A 14,863-nucleotide genomic window follows, 5' to 3' on the forward strand; every position below is an offset into this window, starting at 1 on the left:
AGACGGAGTTCATTAAAATAGGCAAATTATAACGATGGCCAATATTAACATAACAGGAATGGTAACGGCAATGGCCATCGTTCCGCTTTCATCATTTATAGTCCAACGAGATTGTGTCAATTGCCACATCGTTACGATAATTGCACGATCATCCGCGTCTACAAGAATGCTATCCTAAAATACTACTGTATTATTTTTACGCCTAACGTTGATAGCATCCATTATTCATTGTCAATAAGAAGCCTAGTTAAGCACTCTGTCTTCTCAAAATATACGAGTACGAGGAAAGAGTGTAATCTACTGGGGAGGGGGGCAATTCATTGTCTGCCTTGAATCCTTCAACTTAACTAGTCAAAATTGATTACTTAACATCCCAAATCGCACGATAATATTGTGGTAACAGTTGAACGAGTTAATTTGTTATGTTCTAACTAAAAAAATTGATTTCAAATACCTTTACAACGCTTTAGCTAAACTTGAATTCATGCACCATCGACGATGATGGTTTATAGCGTCAAAATAAAACACTTTAGTGTCCGTACAATGAATGATAGTCAGGGATAAACTTCGATTCAAAATTCTTTCCAGTAACGACACAAATTTCTTACTTTCGCTAAAGAAATAGCGATCAAATCGATTGAAAATATTATTTTTCTCTCGGCGATCTTTCTATCCTTAATAAATAGCAAAAAATTATTCACACGGAATACCTTCACTACGCCTCGTATTCAAATTAAATTTGACTATAGCACTATTTTTTCACTAAATTTTGACAGACAATCCACTCTATTAGAGAAATTAGCCATGGTAAAATAAAAATATTTTTCTTTCGCGGGATGCTAGTCCTTGGGTAACAATCACAACTACAGCATTGCAGTTCGAAGAGAAAACCAGCGCATAGGGTTGCCATAAAAACGACTCGGCGGTTACTACAAGAAATAGCGTCTTGTAGTCGTAACTTGCATTAGCCGGCAATTGATCAATAGCCTTAAGGAAACAACAACTGCCATTTTTTCATAGTCTATTTCACGAAAAGTAAAATAAAAATCGATGTAAAAAAAATCAATCATCCTATATTACCCTATCAATCATAGTCTATCATTTTCTACAAGTTGATAGTCACATGAAAATAGAATAGTAGCTAAAATCCTTTAGAATATCTGTTAATAGTAGATCGAATTTCAGTATGGATCTATAAATACATAAAATTAGATCTTTAAATTTTTGCACTTCCAATAGAGGAAATAACTTTGGTATCATATTAAAGAGTCAATTGAAACTGCAAACAATATCAAGATAATGTGAGTTTGAAACTAATATTACTGTATATATACAAGGACAAGATCTAGCATTTACGATGTAGAATTAGCAAAGAAAGAGATGGATCATTATATATCAAAGATTGCTCTATTAACGGACAGGATCCCTGTAGTGCTGCAAATCATTACCATACTACACCATTTGAAACGCTGGACTGGCTTCGAAATTGTTGTAAGGATAGAAGAAGTCTTATGCATGCCTTATAGGTATTTCTGTATGATTGTCAGCTTTACTGTACATTTAAGCGATCATGGCGAAGCATATTAATACAACATTACAATAAAATCGAACGGGAGAATATAAAAATGATCATTTACATGAAAGATTACTTGAATAGTAGATAGGATACCCGTGTCAGATGATTACCATATTACACAAATTGAAACGTTGGACTGGCTCCCAATTTGTTCAATTAATAGACAGACGAAAATATTATCTTTGCCTTTTTACAGATATTTCTGAGTGAATACCGACTTTACTACACATTTAGGCGATCCGGGCTAAGCACATCAATACAGCGCTCTAATGAAACAGAACGTGAGAATATGGAAATAATTATTTACATCCACTTTATGATATCCTGTCTTAGTATAGATACGATAGTTTCTCAACGAACTAGGTGAAAATAATTTTGAATCCAGGCTTCATTTTCCCTTTTATCTACTCTTTTATCAATCAGGACTATGTCAAGCTTTAGGCAAGATTTTAATATTCAGAAGTCATTGTCGCATGTTCGCATTTACTGTAGATAAATTCGTACTTAAAACGAATGTGTTATATTAAAGCCAGTTATTTATTATACTAGTATGAGTAGTCAAATGGATGTAATGTTTTTTGCAAGAAAAATAGTTGGAAACAGTTTTAAATCTCAGTATAATTTCTCCCTTCTATTCTTCTCTTCACCCAATAAGATATTGTAAATTAGTGCGCAAGGTCAAATATGCTGTAGTTATCATCAGATGTTTACACCTTCTGTAGACGAAGCTGTATTTTAAGTGAATCTGTTCTGTTAATACTAATTATTTGTGGGCGCTAAAATAATATAGTCGTTTCCTGGCGATATAGATTTCTATTTCACAAATAATATCTGAAATCCATCTTATCGTAGCTAAAGTAAAACGGAAACGTATTTAAATCTCCACTTTCTTGACACCCTTTCTTCATCTTAAGGTTAATCAAACACGACATTGTGGTTGCATGGAAGATCAACTAAGCGACAATTATAGTCTAATCTTGACGCTTACGTAACGCCATCTATAAGCAAATCTGTTATGATCAATTGAAATATGGATCAAAGCTAATAGTCTATGAACTTTGTAGGTAATTTTCAGGCTATCTTCATATTCATTTCGCAAATAATATCCGAAAAACTACTGGTACTATTAGCCAAAACCAACAGTTTCTATTGGTAATAGTAAAAAATCTTTTAAATCTCCACTTACATTGCTATTCTTTACTACATTCTTCGCCTTCAGCGATGTTGAAAAGTGCTACCCAGATCAAAGAGATGCTATCATTGTTATCGTCCGGGTATTTATTCTGACATAAAACTATATGTAAAGCAAAGCAGTCGCAATAAATTAATCCATGAATCAATACTGACAAAATGATAACTCTCCCGCTCGTTTATAAGCTATCCAAAAATCTATTTCATAAATAATTTCTGAAAGCAGCTTGTACCATTACTCTAGATGATCTGTTTTCTCGGAAGCATCAAAAAAAAAGATGAAATCTGTAATTTCTGGTCTAATTTCAATGTTGACGAATCAAATCGAACATTCTTTAAGTCTCGTCAACATGAAATACCTACAAATTGTAGTGATCATTAAATATTCTTACACATAATTGTGCAAAAGGTGAATCTGTTATCATGAATTAATTTAATCATTAATCTTGCAAAAATAGATGAAGATGATTTACAGGCCATCTTCATATCAATTTCACCATTGCATCGACAATAGTATTCCGTACCAGTAGTCGACGGAGATCATTCCTCTTTAGAAATGTTAAAAAAATAGCAACTTTCTGTTTTCTTTCCGCCTTTCCATGCCTTAATCAAAGCTGATTGGTGTTGAAGGCTTGTAAGCAAGATTAAATCAGCAACAGCTATTATTGGATATTGATGATAACACGAAACTGTGTATAAGTTACATCTGTTATAATAAATCAATTTATTTATCAACATTGGAAGACAAGAGTGACAACTCTATATCTTCTACGGTGTCTTTAATCAATATTACCAAAGCAGCGTTATATCATAGCCGTCAAATCGCTAGTACAATAGGTCAAATGGACACCTTAGAATTGCTGGAAATAGGGAAAAGATATTTTAAATTCCTTTTTTCTTTTTTTACCTTTTAAATCTTCTATCAAACGTGATACTGTAGCATCCTTTTAAAAGTAAATTGACCGCAATGATCACCGGATATAAAGTATATGATCAAATAATTGGTACATAAATCTGTAATCATTAACGGTAAACGAGTGAAAATTCTATATACATGTATAGCTTTAATATTATCTTTAAATCTAGTTTACAAATAATATCATCAATGATAAAATAGTTGAAAAAATGGCTATATTTGATATTTATCTCTTAAAAATGTAAAAAAAACTTTTAAAATCCCCTACTCTCCTTTCTATGTTATACATATCTTAACACAAAATCTACCATACGGTGGTGATTGTGAGATAATTATACTTTGACAACACCTTGTAGAAAATAAAGCAATGATGATCAACGTATTCATCAAATGTTAGAAGAAGCGATAATCCCGTAGGCTGACTTGAAATTTTTTTTCGCAAGCAACGTCATAAATTATAAATTACTTCCAAATAGCATCATAAGATGTTTACTAGGTATCTTGCCTGCCTGAAGATATTATGTATAATGCGACTACATACAATAAATCGCTTTCCCATAACAAAATTAAATCAAAGCAAACCTATATTATTATAAACACTACATGAACAAAATACCACCAGCAAATAATAGCAAAAGTTTATAAATATCCAATCTGTAATTGACGACTAGTAATCCAATCTATTTGACATAAGCTCATTTATGAATAAACAATTCCTGAACAGATTAATGCCAGTATTAGATTGCTATTAAGACTCTGGATGGAACTGAACTGCAACACGAGTATTTATTGTATATTCGATTTCTTTTTTTTTATGGCGTTTAGTACAACATTTGCAAGCAGAGATTGGACAGCAAGGTAGCCGCTCTGCAGATTCTTCATCGAGAACTAGCATCCTGTCAATTAGAAAGGGATCTGTATAAAACAAAGTACAATCAATTGGTAAGTTGCTAAAAACTTTTATATTTATGTTCGATAAATCGGTTACAGAACTTTTCAGTTATTTCCATTCTCAATCTACAACAATGAATCGTAGCTTTCAGTAGTCTGATGATCCTACCGAACACTTAAAGCATCAGGCTCTGTATTTACTTTATGTTGTTAAATTACGGTATAAAGTTAGGACATTATATCTGGTACAATAAGTATTTTTACTATGGTTTCACACAATGATTATTAAATGCTGCGCATACATATCGTTAATTGACGGTAATCAATACTTTTATGGACTACTTTCTTCGTTCCCAACGTTCTTTAAGCTAAAAATGATCTCTTGATAATTTGTACGAGCCAACTCTTCCTATAATTCAACTTCGATACTAAAACATTTGTGATAGTTTTATTAAAATTAGCGATTCACATTGGTTTATATCAGGCTACATAGATAACATAAAATAAAACTGTGAGTAAAATAGGTAAGATAAAGACATAAACTCCCTTTAAACTGTATTTTTAGGTTAAATCTTTTGCTAAACCCTCGAATTAGCCTAATTAAATAGCAAATGACCATGATTTAGTTCGTACTCTTCTATGGCAGCAACACAGTCAATCTTATGCAGAAATAGATGCAGATAGTCTAAAAATCTGAAAGTCAGATATAATAGATTAATTTGCTTAGACAGATATTAATAGCAAAGCATTATTATGTTCAAATTGTACAATATTATCATACATCACCTCAAGTTAATAATTTTTAAATATTTTACAAAAGAATATTTTAGAAAACGTGATCATGAGCCAAAATGCTAAAAATGCTTCCTAGTCTAGATCGAAGCAAGATTCTGATGAATGCACAGTTTAATATTTGTTAAGCCTCTCAATTTACTTCTTACAGGTACAAGAAAGAAATGGGGAAACCGTAACCTCATCGACAACTAAATATTCTTGGGTATCTAACTTGGATTAATGAGCACTATAGAAATTAATTTCGGTCATGTAACTCTATTATTGCAGTATAGAAGTGTAAGACTCCAATTAGCCCTTGTTACAAAGTAGATTTCACTCCTATAACGATGCTATTGTCCTGCAGGAATGAAAAACTTCGATTAGTCCTTGTCGTAAAATTAAAATTTACTCCTATAACCAAACTATTGCCTTATAGAAATGAAAAACTTCTATAACCCTCATTACAATACAAATTTCACTCGTATAATGATGCTGTTCCGCTGCTAAAGGAAAGACTTCGATTAGCTGTTGTCGTAAAACAAATTCCACTCCTATAATGATACTATTGCTCTACAGGAATGACAGACTTCGATCAAGCCGTTGCCGCAAAACAAATTTTACTATACTATTGCCTTGCATGAATGAAAGACTTTAGATTAGCTCTTGTTGCAAAATAAATTCCACTCCTATAACGGCACTATTACCCAGCAGAAACGAAAGCTTTAATAACCTTTATTGCAAACAAATGTCACCCATGCTACGACACTGTTACTCTGTAGAAATGATAGACTTCGATTAGCCCTTATCACAAAATAAATTTGTCTGTCATTCTCAAAGCTAATTAATCGTTAATACGTATCCGTTTATGTTATGGTCAAAGTACGCATACATAGAATGTAAATCGAATAGTATTGTTATAAATTTGTCCTAACTTTTTGGCACTTTGCATATGATGAAATACTGAGGCTTGAGGAAGTAGCCATCTGCATGCCAAATAAACTGACTTTTATTGCCTGCTATTTAATGGAAATTATACTGCTTTTAATGAATCAGATGTAACTGTAAGTGAATACATGGACTTACTCTACGTATATTTCCTTCTATAAAAGGATGATGAGAAAGATGACAATTTTTACACGAAATCCTTGGACAGAGATGCGCGTTATATTCATGAATCAAGTCGTAATAAGGTAATTTTACTAAAGTGTACAATTATACCCTGCAACAGTATACTGTTCTAGATAATTGCAAACTTTATCAATCATACCATTTAATAAATGATGTACCGTATTCTATCGCCTTATTTAAGCATAAAAGTAAAGTAAGACGTAAGACAAGTCATTATGATTATGATTAATAGAGTAACAAATCCATATAATATTCAAATTCATGAGCTGATACATTTGAAATGCAAATCAAATCTTTCAAATAGGGTATGATTCAAATTTTATGCGATGCACGGATGCAAATTAAACGCTTGCAACTAGATCTGGATCATATCAGACAAAGATTTTGCGAAGCCCAAGGAGATATTAAAGTAAATTATTATTTGTCCCTATTGACTCTGAAATCGAACACGAATTATTTTCTTACTACTTCTCTCAATCTAATTTCATTTCTAGCTTTTGAGAGAAAAAGCTAAGCGGCGCCAGCAACAAATGGTACGCAGTTTAACTCAAGAACACTCTCATATACAAGAAGACGAGCGTAAGAAATTAGTTTTGGAGCTGGAATCTGCTAATGAAAAGGTATATAGCCATGAAAATTTGTGTAGTTTGAATATAGCTGTTGTGAATGTACCATTGCAATTGATTAATAGAATAATATAGTTTATTAATTATTTGATGCTATGGTCTCACAGATTATCCAATATGAACGATTTATTAAAGATGTAACCGATGAAAAAAGTGAATTAGAAATTGAAGTAATGTTGAGTACAATTATGGTTCATTTTATCCTAGAATAGACTATTTAAGCACCCGCTAGATTTCTGAATTAATTAAAATTATATTGCAAATCAGTTATACAGTAGAAGATCTATAGAAGGAGGTAAAACAGCTAGTTCAGATCAGTTTCTAGAGGTGTTTCTTTGGACTATAAATCTTAAACATACTCTGAATTAAATAGCGGGATTCCCATCGCGATAAAGCTAGTAGATTGAATCAAGAATTAAATTATATGATTACTGGCGATGATAAACGAATTTATGATATCGATGAACTCATAGTAGAAAACAGGTTAGTATCATTAGCAATATTTCGATGTATAGACTAGAATCGATACTTCCTATGCATGGGTATACCAAATATCTAAATCTTAACCTTTTTCGTACAGATATTTAAAGGAGAGGTTGAAGCAGTGTGTAGAAGAAAAGAAAATTGCCTTACAAACTGTTTCTAAACTAAAGGTACTACATCGAGTTATGATGACAATTACTATAAAAGATTGCGAGTGACAAATATTAGGAATAATTGCTTTTAAGATTTTATACCATTTGACACTTACAATCTACGTTTTACAGTCCGCTCTTGATAAGTGCAAGTTAAAAAGTGTAAGATTTAACTTATCCGATTTAACGGGAGGATCAATTATGTCCAGCTCTCCAAGAAAATCCAAAGCTGGTGCAAGTACGAATCCATCTAAACTGATTCCAGCTTGAATTGAATGATATTTGAGTAGAATGGAAACAATGCTAGTCTTGTTTATTCCATCTAATTGAATTCAATTTATTCTTAGATTTAAAAGTTGGGAATGCGTCTACAACATTCTCCGATTTGCAAGCCCTAGCAACATCCCTACAAGAAACTGTAACTGATAAAAACACCGCATTGCTCCATCAAAGGCGAACCAATAGGTACATGATCACGATTAATCCCACAATCGATATGTTGTTACTGAACACTCACCAAAAACTAAAGTTTTGGACTAGCTATGTAATTGTACGGTCGACTAATTCAATGACCATAACATATCTACAGTATTTAAATGGAAAAAATTCATCCATCAACACTTTATAATCGAATAAGAACGGTTACGATCACATCCTTCATATAAAAGCGTAACCTAAATTTGTATTGCTATTTCGGATTACTTAGTAGCCATAATTGTAATTAATAGCTAATTCTCCATTTGCTAAAGGAGATTAATTTCTACTTGCTTTAAATAAAGACCTAAACGCTTGCAAAAGCTGCTACTATTGTACAATGTTTAGTTCAAAGATTTCGTAATTTTGAATGCAATTAATCAAAATATTGCTGTTCACAGTTTGGCACAAGGAGTTATAAGATTATAGAAATTTGAAACCTCAAATAGGTCCATGAAATTTTGACATATAGTACCTAATTGCTTCCTATTTCATGGATTTTTATCTAAAAGGATCCTAGGTGCACGTGTGGCTGAATTAGAAAAGAAACTTAAAAATTTTGAAATTGCAGGGTCAATTGGTTTAGCAGGTTAGGTGATGATAAAAAGGTTAGATAAATATGAGATTGAAAATGATCTTTACTGAAGAAGCTTTAATCCACAATTTCAACAGATTGTTCATCTAGTATCGAAGAACTAGAAAAACAACAAAAAATGCTACATCAGCGTCTAGCAAATGTAATTTCGATATTAGAACAACGACGCAAGCAACGGAAATACAGTGAAATGGAAAGTAACAGTATCAATCGAAGTTTTGATTATACAGTTATCGATTCAGAAGTTTGTTCTCCAGTTACTCTAAAACCCAGTACTAATGAAATTTGGGCTGAAAAAGATAATTTCCGCTTTAATCCAAGTTTATTTGAATCTCAAGACGGTCACAATTGTAATCATGAAAACTCTAACGATCAATCTACAAATAGCCATAATCATCCTGACCAAGACTGTCAATCTAATGGCGATCATTCTTCAGTTGTGGAATCCAATTCCTAACAAATGCTATTATGGTAATACTGTATCATATCAGCTTAGATTGTATATATTAGAGTAATCCAAAAATATCTAGAATCTCAGAGGAATAAAATTATCAATTTTACAATAATTAAAATCTAACTAAAATACCAGAATCACATCGTAATCTCTCGTTTATCTTATCATGCTTACGATTGCTTCGTTGTTGATTATATAATAATCTTAAATCAATCCAGGAAATAACTTCATCACGTTAATAATTTAACTGTAATTACATCATTATAATTGTGTATAGCAGTGGATCTGCCTATACTAGAACAAGATAAAATGAAGTAAGAAATCCCAATATCAATAATAAAATTAGCCACCTCGATTGCTAAAAAATTTGATCACATTTCTGTTATCTTATCCGTGACGAGCGATGTTGCTTTAGCAGTGTAATTCGGTAAATTATTGTGCTATCCGGAATTTCATTCGGGTTGTTCAATTACTATAAAGAGTTCCCTTTTGTGATACAGCAGTATTAAAAAGATGTACATGGATCATGATAATTAGACCATAAAAAGTATAGGCCTAACCTTACTTACTTAGCTTATTTTGTATTTGAACTAATTAGTTCTTTCGTGATATAGCCGAGAATAACTTAGTAACTAGTTTAGTATTGCGTAGTTTATAATAAAATTGGCATCATTTTTATTCTATTTAAACCGTTTAAATTCGCTGTTCTTATACATCAGCTGAAAGAGTACACTACCTGATCGAATCTACCGCATAATTCGAAAAAGGAAGAGTTTAAATCTGAAAATTTCCATGATCCATGGAACTGGTTATAACTATTATTATAGTATACGCGTACTCTGTTATTTCAGCTTAATGACCCAGTTGACAGGAGCTATAGTTGGAAAATACATAGAGGCATACGCAATGTTTAATGTATACGCTGTTCTTCTCAACTAGTGTAGGTGCGAGTTTGGTGTTATACTTGCATAATTGTTTTCACACAAGAATTACAACACTGGGTTTTACTTCATGCTAGACAACAGAAATCGAAATCATCTAACCACGAGAACAACAGTAGGCTATGTGTATGAAGCAGTGGTTTAACGTAATATTTTAATCGTTACTTCTAGCCACACTATAGCGTCAATACTAGTAATAGTAATTACTGTAGGCAATGGAATCATACGCATAACTGAATATAAAGTAGATTGAAAGTCGAAAACTTAATAATTCGATACGATTAAAAACGAAAATATAGCAATAACAATCACATCGAAGTAGGTAAGCGAAAGAAATTCTATTCAAATTTATTATCGGTAAAAATTATTACCTTATACAACAACTATAAAAGCACATTAACACATTATATTCTCCGGTGATTTAGGGCTAATCACCAATTCCGCGATCAAAACTTTCATATATTAGTTGTTTTTGTAAATTTTAAACTACTGAATACAAGCATTTTCTTATGTCTTACTTGGTTAAGAAATGAAAAGCCTTCATAGAAACTTGGATAACAAGTTTTATCTCTCTACGTAAAGTAATAGTAGTTATGGTAATCATGTGCCATCTTCTAGTAAAAGCACTTACTACTTATAGTGGTATAACTCAAGACATATTTGACGAATAGTAGTATACCAAAGATAATTTAATAAACCTCTGATACTGCGCGCTTCATAGGCAAATGTTAATCATTCATGTTAAAATACAGCTGATTGTTTCGAAATGTAACATAACTGTTAGCAGGAAGGAAATTCCTGTAAAACCCTATCACTTTCCTCGTTTTTATTTAGCTTGGGCACCACGAGAATCTCGTGAATAGTATTCATCGAGTGTACCCTTCGTTATACGCTTCAACATTTCCCTTGGGAAGATTCGCATTAACTGCCAACCAATATCAAGTGATTCAAAGACGGTTCTGTTTTCATACACACCTAAAAGTTAAGAAAGGGTATTCAATATTAGTCAGTGTCAAGATATACCGGTATACCTCTACAATAACACGCTGCGTGTTTACAGTACGAACCTTGAGAAATAAAGTTCTTTTCAAACTTTCCCAAAAATTCCAAATACAACAAATCTTCTGGCGTTAAAGCTTCTTCTCCTACAACAGCTTTCATGGCTTGTACATCTTTGCCGATGGCGTAGTTGGCATACTATAATACATAACATAAACAGAATTTAGATAAAATACTTTCATACTTCAATCTAGCATTAACAGCAATGCAACATTCGGATATTACATAATATTGAAAGCCTTATGCATGGACTTACTAATTGATTAGAAACTTCAGAGTGATCAGGCCTTGTCATACCCTCACCAATAGCAGATTTCATTAAACGCGATAGTGAAGGCAATACATTAATTGGTGGATATACCTAAATATAAGAGAATAGGCTCAGTACCAGCGGTATTTACTAAACTAGTATCATTCAATTGACTAAATTAATGACTTACCTGACGATTGTGCAACTGTCTATCTACATAAATTTGGCCTTCCGTAATGTAGCCAGTTAAATCAGGAATAGGGTGAGTAATATCTGCGAAAAAGATGATCAAATCCCATTATACTTATCTGATGACAAGACAGCTATCTTACAGATTAATTTAAGTAAAGGGTATCTTTATAGTGTCTTTAAGTTTCGCATACCGTCGTTAGGCATAGTTAAGATTGGAATTTGTGTGATTGAACCATTTCTACCTTCTACACGGCCAGCACGCTACAACATTATAAAACTAGTCAACTACTGTTACTGTCAATATTTTCCCAACATGAATGGAAATTCTTACTTCATAGATAGTGGCCAAATCGGTGTACATATAACCAGGGAAACCACGACGACCTGGTACTTCTTCACGAGCGGCAGATACCTACAGAAGTGGTAACTCATTCATAAAACGTAAAGAAAGAATAAACCTTAACTATAGAAACACCAAATTTACCTCACGCAAGGCTTCGGCATAAGAACTCATATCAGTCAAGATAACCAAAACGTGTTTTTCACATTGGTAAGCGAAAAATTCGGCTGTCGTCAAAGCAAAACGAGGAGTAACGATACGCTCAATACTGCATAGCAGGAAATACAATATTACATATCCTTGTTAATAAAATGTCCACATATCCTTTCCATTTCTACTTCACGCAAAGTAACAGATAGGTACTTACGTTGGATCGTTAGCTAAATTTAAAAACAAGCAAACGTTGTCCATAGAACCGTTCTCTTCGAAGTCTTGTTTAAAGAAACGTGCAGTTTCCATGTTAACCTTGAAGGGAAATGTGATGATAATGTTAATTAGTACTGCTACACTAAAGGATAGACTAAACATGATGTAATGATGATTTTTATTTTGTATTTCGCCCAAAATATAGTTTTTAACTAGACAATCCAATTTAGTTTATATAAGTAAAAAAGAATACTTACACCCATAGCGGCAAAGACAATAGCAAAGTTATCACTATGATCATCATGAATTCCTTTATTCACTTTGACCAAACCGGCTTGTCGACAAATTTGAGCAGCGATCTATAACATCATGTACAAGTTAAATTGGCTTGGATGTTTGAGAAACGAAAGCAATATTCGTAGTAATTCAATTATATTAACTTACATCGTTATGAGGTAAACCAGCAGCTGAAAAGATTGGAATTTTCTGTCCACGAGCAATACTACAGCATAAAACGTTTCATAAATTGTATTGCAGGCTCGAGGAAAGGGAAGGCGGCAATAATATTGACTTACCTGTTCATGGTATCGATAGCGGAGATACCCGTTTGGATCATTTCTTCTGGGTAGATACGCGACCAAGGATTAATAGGTTGGCCTGAGATATCTAAGAAATCTTCAGCAAGTACTGGAGGCCCTTTGTCAATGGCCTTACCCGAGCCGTTGAAAACACGTCCTAAACGATAACATAAGATTAGAACGAATCTTTGCTTTACCAACTTGAAGGCTGCAGAAGTAGAATGGTAATTGGATTGTCGAAACAAATGCGAATCCTACCTAACATATCTTCTGATACTGGTGTACGCAAGATGTCGCCAGTAAATTCGCAAGTTGTCTTTTTGGCATCGATACCAGATGTCCCTTCAAATACCTAGCGCAAAGGCATAACCAAGGAAAAGTATAGAAAATAATGTCATGGATAGTATAGACGCCTAGTTGATATCATTTGTAATACGATGTCCGTGCCAAGAGCATGATCTATTTTCGTTTACATTTGCATCGATACCGTGCATGTCAAGGTAGTAGCACCTGACGAATTTACTGATATGCAGTCTATACTTAAGAAGCGGTTGATATGCATTGATGGGAATGTCTATATGCGTATATGGCCGAAATATAGATAAAAATGTATTCTACTGCATACAATATTGAAATAGGCGTTTATCAGATAGAAACGATGAAAATAATGCACTTATTGAACAGTTATTTTCTTACCTGTACGACAGCTTTAGAACCGTTTACTTCAAGAACTTGTCCGCTTCTTTTAGTCCCATCGGGTAGGGTTAGATTGACAATCTCAGCGAATTTAGGAAACTAGACAATATGGATAATGAGATTTTAGTTCAGGACAAAAGTGGGGAGCAACTATTTCAACTGCTTTCATGGTGATTTCATCACATCATTAGCATGATTTGTCCAATTTTGAAATACTTTACTTCTAATAGGTTTGGACAGCATTCTATATGTATTACAAAATGTCATGTTGGCTGTAGCATACTACTACTCCTACTACTACCGGTCGATATAGCTGTAAGCAAGTGTAGTTCTTTCAGTGGCACAAGACTTTAATCATACGCATATTATAGTACTAAAGTGTCTTTATCACTATCTTCCTCTAGCACTTTGGATGTCAATCGAAAATGCATTAGAAAAGAGTTCAAGCAATTTAAATGGAGTCCATTTGTCGATATCAATTTCCAATTGAAAGAGAAGTGATCATTCTAACCCTTTATCGTACAAATTACTTTTTAAGTTATGGTAACAATGAATCCATTAGCGTATGATATAGAACTACTGATTGACCATGTCGGTATTTTAGCAGATGGATAGGGTAATGTAAAGCACAGCCTTGATGGCGTAAAAAGATTATCGTTGCAAGGCTGTTATTTCACTTTTGACTTTGAATGTGGTGTCGACATATGGCTTTTCCATATCGGTATGTTCGCTATCGAGTGCATGTGACGATAAGACTATGTTGATGGGGCATGATTGCAGTATGGCAGATTGTTTGGTTGTTGGCAGATATGGATGGAATGATGATCGCAGTAACTTACTTTGACATGATCCAGGATAACCAAGGGACCGTTGACACCAGACACAGTCTTATAAGCTATAAATAACAAAGAAAGAAAAGCAATTCAGCAAGAAAGCTTGGATCCAGGACGATTCCCTTTTGCGCTAATGCAACCCATTTTGGTTGGAGTACACTGCAGGCAACGCCAATACTGTCTTCATTTTATCATTGACATATGGAGCAAGCTCAACATGGATCATTTGTCCACTATCACTCATTTCAATCGTCTTTTCTCCTATTTTGACTTACTTAATCGTGGTTGAGTAATATAATTTCTGGTGACGGCAGCAACGTGCTCTTTGGCTGCAGAAACTTTATCCAT

At 33.3% G+C, this 14,863-nt stretch overlaps 2 protein-coding genes across 2 annotated transcripts; one reads left to right on the plus strand and one right to left on the minus strand.

Annotated features, from left to right (window-relative positions):
- Window positions 1-1,380: 1,380 nt before the first annotated feature.
- Window positions 1,381-9,263, plus strand: TRIADDRAFT_61422 (uncharacterized protein; the record flags this gene model as incomplete). Its single annotated transcript, XM_002117358.1, has 14 exons — window positions 1,381-1,526; window positions 2,796-2,850; window positions 4,509-4,625; window positions 5,518-5,571; window positions 6,458-6,538; window positions 6,781-6,885; window positions 6,971-7,096; window positions 7,210-7,272; window positions 7,476-7,585; window positions 7,683-7,755; window positions 7,870-7,975; window positions 8,085-8,202; window positions 8,724-8,800; window positions 8,884-9,263. 14 exons carry the CDS (start codon window positions 1,381-1,383, stop codon window positions 9,261-9,263), a joined length of 1,611 nt encoding a protein of 536 aa, XP_002117394.1.
- Window positions 9,264-11,027: 1,764 nt separating this feature from the next.
- Window positions 11,028-14,863, minus strand: TRIADDRAFT_32492 (uncharacterized protein; the record flags this gene model as incomplete). Its single annotated transcript, XM_002117418.1, has 15 exons — window positions 11,028-11,176; window positions 11,260-11,398; window positions 11,517-11,621; window positions 11,701-11,783; window positions 11,894-11,963; window positions 12,034-12,114; window positions 12,187-12,310; window positions 12,410-12,507; window positions 12,666-12,767; window positions 12,853-12,910; window positions 12,984-13,143; window positions 13,245-13,338; window positions 13,683-13,781; window positions 14,522-14,577; window positions 14,791-14,863. 15 exons carry the CDS (start codon window positions 14,861-14,863, stop codon window positions 11,028-11,030), a joined length of 1,491 nt encoding a protein of 496 aa, XP_002117454.1.

The sequence above is a fragment of the Trichoplax adhaerens genome, genomic scaffold (assembly GCF_000150275.1).
Source record: "Trichoplax adhaerens TRIADscaffold_24 genomic scaffold, whole genome shotgun sequence".
NCBI classification, from domain to species: Eukaryota; Metazoa; Placozoa; class Uniplacotomia; order Trichoplacea; family Trichoplacidae; genus Trichoplax; species Trichoplax adhaerens.